The 8,135-nt window shown below is 58.1% G+C and overlaps 1 protein-coding gene across 1 annotated transcript in view; it reads left to right on the forward strand.

The window, feature by feature from the left end:
* CCDC33 (coiled-coil domain containing 33) overlaps positions 1-8,135 on the forward strand; it is a 42,535-nt gene that overhangs the window by 21,884 nt on the left and 12,516 nt on the right. Inside the window, exons 10-12 of the mRNA XM_035899501.1 lie at positions 2,894-3,023; positions 3,133-3,254; positions 3,542-3,613. Coding sequence (XP_035755394.1) covers positions 2,894-3,023; positions 3,133-3,254; positions 3,542-3,613 — 324 coding nt within the window. The remainder of the gene's footprint in view (positions 1-2,893; positions 3,024-3,132; positions 3,255-3,541; positions 3,614-8,135) is intronic.

Raw genomic sequence — 8,135 nt, forward strand, 5'->3', positions numbered from 1 at the left:
AGCACCCCAAGGCTGCAGTTTCCCAGCCAGAGCAGGGTGATTTCTCTCCTCTAAAGGCAGTCCAAATCCATTTCCTTCATATTTATATGGATAAATGCACACACCAACCCCCGTGAGCTCGTGGCACCCGGGTGCTGGGTGAGCCCAAGCCAAGCCCCGCAGCCCCACCAGAGGCAGCAGTGCCAGCGCGGAGCCATGGGAGCCCAACGCGGGAGGACGAGTGATTAAACCTGGCCATCTGGCCTGCCTGCATGCTGCTGCCTCCTCCTCCCCCTCCTCCTCTTCCTCCTCCTCCTCCTCTCCATGCCTGCATGGCTCTGCACATCGCTGAGGATGCTCTCCCTGGGGATGCACGGACGGGGTGCCCTGGGGAGCTGCCTAACCTCCATCCGCTCTCTCCCTGCATCTCCTGCCTCGGTTTCCCCACCTGTAGCATGCAGTTCCTTCCCATGGGAGGAAGGGTCAGGGGAAGGCTGGGAGGAGGAGGAGGAGGGAGCGTTGCTGCTCTGGTTCCAGAGGTTAATGGCTTTTCCTGAGCGAACTCCTGGGCAGGCTAATGGGATTCGATAATTCTGCCAGCCCAGCATGTCCTCTCGCCTGTCGGTTCCCATCAGCGTCTGCAGACAACAGTGGTGGGTTCACCTTCAGCAGGGCGCCCCTCTTACTCAGGGGGGTTTTGGGTTCCTGGGTGGTTAACCCTTCCCTGCCTGGCCACAGCTCTCCTGGAGACCTGGTCTTCCTGGCCAGGAGTTAGCTGACCTGCACAGAGCTGCCTGCGAGAGCGTTGGGCGCTCTCCATGGGTGCTCTCCTTTAGGGCCAACAGCACCTTTCTCACTGAAACGGATGGGTTTGGACACACTGGTGGCAATGGCAAATCCATGGGGTGGGTGAGCACCGGGCTGTGCCTCCTATGGAAAACCACTCCTTGTGTCTGCCCTGCCTTTGTGATGTTGGTCCCCCCCAAGATAAATCTCCTTTTGGGGTCTTTCCCTTGGGGACCCTCCAGTTTAACTGACTCATCTGGAGCGTCTCACTTTCTTCTGGGGTCTGCACCCTCCGGACAGGCAGCCCTGAGGCCCAGGGGATGGCCCCATCCCTTGGGAAGGCAGGAGATGCTGTGGGCTTGGCCGCCTCTGCTTGTGCCAGTGCCGCTGTCTTTGAACCACCCTTTGTACGGGCAGCGAGCTGGGGTAGCCAGGGAGGACGAAGGCGTCTCCTTCCTCCACTTCTCCCTCCGCATCCCCTTTGTTGTGTTTCTCCAGGTGGCCCTGGGCAGAGGTGGGTGTTGTGCCAAGACGTCTGCCCAGATTAGTGCATCGGCTCTGACGCCCCGGCGCAGAGCGTCCATCTGTCCCACTTAAGCCAGTGGGAGACAGCCTGACCCCAGCCAGCGCTCCTGCTCCCCCCTCCCCCCAGCCCCCAAAATCAGGGGTGGGGGGGAATTTGGGAACGTCATGTCCCTTCCCTACCCTGGTGAGAGGAGCCAGGTGGGCTCAGGACCTCCGACAATTGGGGTCAAATTAACAATATGCTCCCACATTTGACTTTTCCCTTCCCCACTGAGTCTAAACCGGCACCATCTTGCAGCGCCTTGTACAGGTTGATGCCAGGAAAAGTAACTGGAGGCGGCGTTCAGCTTTTTTTAGATTCCCCCCCCCCCCCCGCAACTGGGCTTTCTGAGGCTGATGAAACAGCCCCATGGGCTGGGATGCAGGCTCGAAAAGGAGAGGACTGGCTGGAAGGTGCTGAGCTGGATCCAACTGCTGGGAGCTGCCCCGGTCCATGAAGGTTTTCCTTAGCAATTTACAGGCACAGACTGGGCTCCCTGCAGTCAAAGCAAGCTGCATCCTGGCTAAAAAACTCCGCTGATGCTGGCGAGCACCTGACAAATTCCCAGTCAAGCGAGCCAGCCCGGTGCTGAGCCAGCACTAACAGCGCTGCCCGATGCAACCCATCGTGGAGGGGTTTTGGGGCTCTGAAGCATCCCAGCCCCGCTCTCCCCTTGCTAACAGCCCCCAGGGCTGGGTAATGCACCGCTGTGGCTCTCCAAGGTGCGTAATGCCCATTAACATCCCCAAATGTAAGCAGAGGGAGGCATCCCCCCCGCCTTCTCCTCTTCCCACCCTCCCCGATGAAGCAGAAATGTGCTGATGCAGAAAAGCCGATCAGCATCTCATCCCCGCTAGGCAATGCTGGCCGAGAGGGATGGAGTAACAGCATTAAAAAAGGAGCCGCCGTCGATAATTTCTCAGCGCTGGGCAGCCGGCGTTAAGGCTGACCTTTGGAGAGCTGGCGGGGCTCTCTGAAGGCAAAAGGGAAGCAGCTGCTGACAGGGATGGACCGATGCCATTTCCAACGACAGGTCGCGGCTCTGGGGATAAACATGTTGCCTGCTGCTCGATATCTATCGGGCGAGCATGCTCAGGGAAGGGTTTTGCCACGATATACGGACCCCGAAAGCCTGCGAGCAGGCTTTCGGGATCCCTGCTCGCAGGCTTTCGGGGTCCGTATATCGTGGCAAAACCCTTCCCCAAGCGTGAGTGCTGGGTTGCCCAACAGCTATCAAAAGGTTCACCCTGGAGTCAGCGCAGCTCATCCTCCAGCCTCTTCCCATCCTATATTTAAGCATGGGTGTAGTTGGTCCATGTGCTGGTTTCCTCCTCCTCCAGCTCTGCGAGGGGGAAGATGCTGGCAGGGAGAGAAGAGGCCAAGGTCGAAGACCCAGTGAAAACCAGTTCAAGCAACTGGGATTTGGGGTTGCTTTTGAGCCAGGGATGGGATGCAGCTGCACAGGTTGTGCTTTGCTTTACCCCCACCTCTCCTCCTGTCTGTCTATTTGTTTAGCTCTAATGAGAGAAGGTATCCAAAGGATAATTTTCCTTGTCTCCTAAGATGTCCCGACCAGCCGGGCCCCCAGAGCAGCCGACCTGGGACACCTCCTTCCTCTTCCAAGGCCGAGATGTGGCCACCATCTTCTCCGAAGATGCCGCCCTGGTGATCGAATATTATCCGTACAAAGCCAGTGAGTCTGGGGACCCCACCGAGGATGCTCTCCCTCCGTCCCTGCGTTTTGCCGGGGGCAGGTCCTGGCTTGCCGTGCCCCCAGACAGTTGCTCTCACCCCTTCCCCAGTGTGGGATCCTCCAGAAACCCTCATTCCCGTGGGATACTCGGTGCTGCCCCTCACCAGCCACGTTTTTCGGGAGCTGACGGCACAGAGCGGTGGGATGCACGTGGACGGTCTCGTCATACAGGTGAGCTGGGGGCTGCGGGGTGGCACTGGGCAGGGTGGCATGGTGATGGTACCTATAGGTGATGCTACCTATAGATGATGCTACCTATAGCCACTGGCATGGTGGCAGGGATCTCTAGGTGGGCAGCCCAGTGCAGAGCTCCCAAGCATCCCATGGGAAGCCAGAGTCCCTGCTCCCAGTGGCAGCCCTGGACTCCTGGATTGCATCTGGGTGATGCCAAAGCCACCAGAGCCCTGGCAGGAACCCAGAGGCCAGCACGGGCTGTGACCCTCCCTCTGCCTCCCCAGGGCACGGACCTCAAAACCATGTCTGGGGCCATCCCGACTGTGGGGCTCTGCCTGCAGCTCCTTCGATCAGAGGTGAGATGCCGGGGATGGCAAACCTGGAGGCACGGAGGGTTGGGGACGGGGACAGGGCAGGAGGTGGCTCGTTAGAGGTGCCACCCCCTCTCCAAACGTCTCAGGCAGGGATCCACTGGGCTGGATCCAGGTTTTATCCCTTGTGCCTGTTGTCTCAGGGCTCTGAATTGCACCGCCGGGCAGTGGGAAAAAGCAGCGTCGTCCCTGCCCTCGCACACGCATGGCTTTCCCAGGGCTTTCGGCACGTACTGGTATTCCCAGGAAAGCCCAGCTGGAGGCAGGGGGGCAGGCAGCAGGCAGGCAGGGTACTTGGGAGAGGCTGTTCACTGTCTCCGTGCGGAGAAGGGCCAGGCTGGTTAACCACGGTGACAAATGTCCAGGCGTCCTCATCCTTCAGCATTTGTGGTCCCCAGGGATGTCACAGCAGGGAGGGAATTTGGCTGCTTTTCCCCCGGGGAGGAGGGAACCCCACTTCGTCCAGGACCGACCCTCAGGCAGGTTAGAATGCGGCCATGAGCCCAATCGATCGAATTGCTGCAGCTGCCAGCCTCTGCTCCCATCTGCAAAAAAAAAAAAAAAAAAAAACCTATCCATAAAGTGAATTTGGGACAGGTCTGGATGCTGCACTGGCAACCTCATCCCCTGCTCCATCCCTGGGGGAGCTTCGGCAGGCCGGGGCCGGCTGGTGGGGGTCTGCGGAGTGATTGCCCAGGGGGGTCAGCGAAAAGGGGTCTGCGTGTGATGAATTATTCACATGGGTGTCACTAAGTGCAGAATTAATCCTTTTGCTTCCAGCTGGCTGCTGCACTAAATTATCACTCGCAGTCATGCGGGAAAATGCTGCGGAATTCATTTAGCTGATTATTGTTTTGATCTGGGAGCTGTAATTTTTTTTTTTCCTCCTCTTCCCCAACATCTCCCTTTCCCCCCCTCCAGCCCTGCCTTCCTTAATATATGTAAGAGCTGGGGGTGGAAACAAAAACAGGAGAGCCAGAGCTGGCCCTGGGCTCCGTGTCTGGTTAATGCATCCAGCGGCAGCACAGGCAGACAGACCTGGAGCGATGCAAGTCAATGAGCGAGCTGCTGCCGGGCAAGCAGGGCAAGGGCAGGTTCCGCTCCTCCCGGCGTTGCCCAGGCCCTTGTTTCTTGCCTGCAGATGGGGATTTTCTGAGGAAGATGCCACAGCCGGCTGGCTGTGATCCCCAGCACCCCAAAACCGCAGCCCGGCAGGCAGGGGAGGTGCTGCCGTGGTGACGGGGGCAGAGCCTCTCCTCTCCCCCTTTGGGCAGCCCCAAGGGATGCTCAAAGGCTGGATTTCCACATCCTCAGCTTATGGATTAGTCTTGGGCTCAGCTTTGGGACAGCAAGAAGTGGCCAAAGGGGGGCCAAGAGGCAAAGAAGGTCAATACAGGACCCATCCTGACCCAGCAGGGCAACCTCCATGACAGAGCTGGTTTTGGGGTGCAAGGAGCCCCAGCATCTCTGCCTGCCCTCGCCCCGGGCTGTTTCACCCCGTAGCCCTCCCCAGCCAGATGGCAAAGGAGAACAGACTTACCGAGCTCCGCTCATTTCTTTTCTTATTTTTTAAATTTATTTTTATTTTAATGTAGAGAGCTGCAAATGCATAACCTAGATTGGCTGGGCTTTTTATAACAAACAGCAGCTAAATAAACCTTGGGCCATCTGTACTCCCCGGCGCAACTCAGAGCCGAGCGTAAATCCCGGCTGCTCCGCGGCCTCTGCAGGGATTTCACCGACTGCTACCAGGGGTCTGGATGCTCCCAAGCTTGGCTTCATATGCTCATGCTGACCCTCTGCGCTGGGAAAATGTCCGCAGTGCTGGGGTTTTCTAGGGATAAGGGGTTCCCCCTAAATAGGACTTATTCCCCGGTGTTTCTGCAGGGTCTCAAAACCCTGCCACGTTTGTTGTAGCCTCAGGAATAGGGTTTGGATCAGCTGCTTTATTAAAAGCCAAGAGTCCCTGACGCCAGGGATGAGCAAACAGGAGTCGCGTTATCCCAGGGAAAGGGCAGCGCTGGGTCGCAGCCCCCCGCCCCCAAAAAAGCACCGAGACCCCCAGCTTTGCCCTCACCCAGCCCCTTTCCCCCCTACCTTCGTCCCCCCTGCACTCTCTCTTTGGAGCCCAAACGAGAACAAAGGACTTTGATCATCTCGGGGAGACAAAGAAATCAAAGACTTCAGCAAAACGCCGGCATTTTAGCAAATTAACGGCTGTCGCTGAAAAACTGTTGCAGGGGGAAAACCAGCAGCCGACTCCATCCGCCTCCCTGCTGGCTTGCAGCTCAAGGCAGGGCTCCTGTTTTCCCTTCGTTCTTTTTCCACACCAAATTTGGTGTCTTGCCCAAGAAAAGATGAGTTTGGCCATGCAGAGGCCAGCGGCGAATCCATGCGCAGGGTGAGCAGGATGTGGTCCCCAATGTGCCCCGGGGGATGCTGAGCCCCATTGAGGGCTGGAAAATACACACCGGAGGCATCTTTATTCCCAAGGGATTTATTCATACCCCCCCCTCCCTAGTTATTAACCCGTCCTCTTTTACACTTCATTTTGGCACGACCCCACCTTGCTCAGCACGTTAACCCAGCACTTGGGACCTTTGTCACCTCGAGCTTCTGCCACCCACTGAGAACCCTTGGTCACATCACCCGAGGTGGGGTCTGGGGACGTGCCAGCATGCGGTGACAGCCTCTGAAAAAAGGAAAAAAGGGAAAAGCTAGTGCTGTTTTTTTTCCAGGCAAGGGAAAAAAAATCAACAGGCTGGCTGTATCGTTGCTTAAACAGCCTTAATTTATGTAATTGCTGCCATTTAAATCCAGGAGCAGATCGGCGCCTGGCGTAAATTGTCACAGCGCTGGGGTGTAAATTGTCACCGTGTCAGCCCGGCGATCAAACCCCTTTTGGGCTGGCAAAAAAAAGGATTTACAATTGGTTGGAAAGGGGGGAATCGCCCTGCGTTTCCCGCTCTTTCTCTCTGGCCAGGTTTGTCCGTGAGCACCGAAATTGAGGTTTTATCCCCAAACCACATTGCGGGGGATGCAGAAGTTAGAGATGGGCTTGTTTCGGGGAAGCATCGCCCCTCCCTGCTGAGCACCTTTTGGTGAGCTGGCTGCGGGCTTTCGGCACAGCCAAACTGCTGGCAGCTGAGGTCCTTGCTTGCCAACTCTTGATTGACACCTGTCTGACAAACAGATCACCCATTCCCCCTTATCGCGTGGCGGATTACAAGAGGCTTTACAGCATCGCTGCTGTCCAGGACCATCATTAGCCAGGGAGACCCAGCGAAGACCCCAAAAAAAAAGCAGGGAATGTCTTTGTTAAGGAGAATTTGTTGGTTTCCGCCCGCCGGTCCCGGGGGAGCGTTCAGGGCCGCGCTAATTGAATTAAGAGCACGTGCGCTCAGGCGAGCAGCTCTGCACCGGGCGACGGTGATGGGGCCAGGCCGGCCATCGCTCTGGCCCGGCGGGCAGCAGCTGTACACCAGCCCCGGTAATTGCAGGCAGAACCTAAACTGTTGCATTTTGCATGATGCTGTTCCCCGGGGAGGCGGGGAGAGTGGTGGGGCGGGGGGCATCTTCACCCCGGCTTTGATGCTGGAGGAGCTCGGCTGAGGTCGGGGCCGGCGGTGTAATGAAATGCAGCGGCACAGGAGACGATGATGCTGATGGTGTTAATGAGGCAGTGATGGGGAAGGGCACGGGAACACCTCTGGACACCTCCTCATAGCGGGGAAGGGAGATGCTCACCGCCCTCGTTAGCTGCACTAACGAGGTGAGGCCAGGCACGGGCACGGAGAAATATGCAGTGAGGGCCACTTTGCCGCTGCCCATGCCCACAGCCAATTTGGAGAGGGCGCCCAGCCTGATTGCTCGGCTGGCGAAGCAAAGAGAGCATCTGCTGGGGGGGAGGTTGGGGGGGGATCCGGGGATTTGCTAGGTCACGGTCGCTGGCTCTAGGGCAGTGAAATAGGTGGGTGCCGGGGTGCCAGGTCTCGATGCAAGGATCCCAGTGGCAAGGCAGGTCCCCATCACCCAAACCTGCCCCCATACTGGGAGCCGGGATGGCCAGGCCAGGGCGAGGGTCCCTGCCTGTGACCTTGCCATGGCAGGCGGCAGCGAGGAGTGCACGGACTCCATCATTTATTCCATTAGATCCGACTTCCCCCTCTAACTGGATTAGAGGGGAGTCTATAAAAGCCAGGCTGGCGGGAGGAGAGCAGGGCGTGCAGCGCCGGCCACGGGAAATGAGGGGCAGGGAAATCACATTACTGCTGCCGGCCGCGTCTGGCAGTGGGGCTGGCAGGGGGTTTTTTACCCGGGTACCCACCTCCTGCCCACCCGGGGAAGGGGAGAGATGAGCTGAGCTGGGCACGGACCTGCTATTTCCACCAGCACAGGCTTCCGTGCGAAGGACTGCCTCTTCCTCCTCCTCCTCCTCTTCCTCCTTGCCTTGTCGGTCCAGCACTGGCTCCCCAGGGATCCCCTCTCTGCCCCCAGCTCCCCTTGC

Source organism: Egretta garzetta, unplaced genomic scaffold, assembly GCF_000687185.1.
Source record: "Egretta garzetta isolate BGI_Z169 unplaced genomic scaffold, ASM68718v1 scaffold287, whole genome shotgun sequence".
In the NCBI taxonomy this organism is placed as follows: Eukaryota; Metazoa; Chordata; class Aves; order Pelecaniformes; family Ardeidae; genus Egretta; species Egretta garzetta.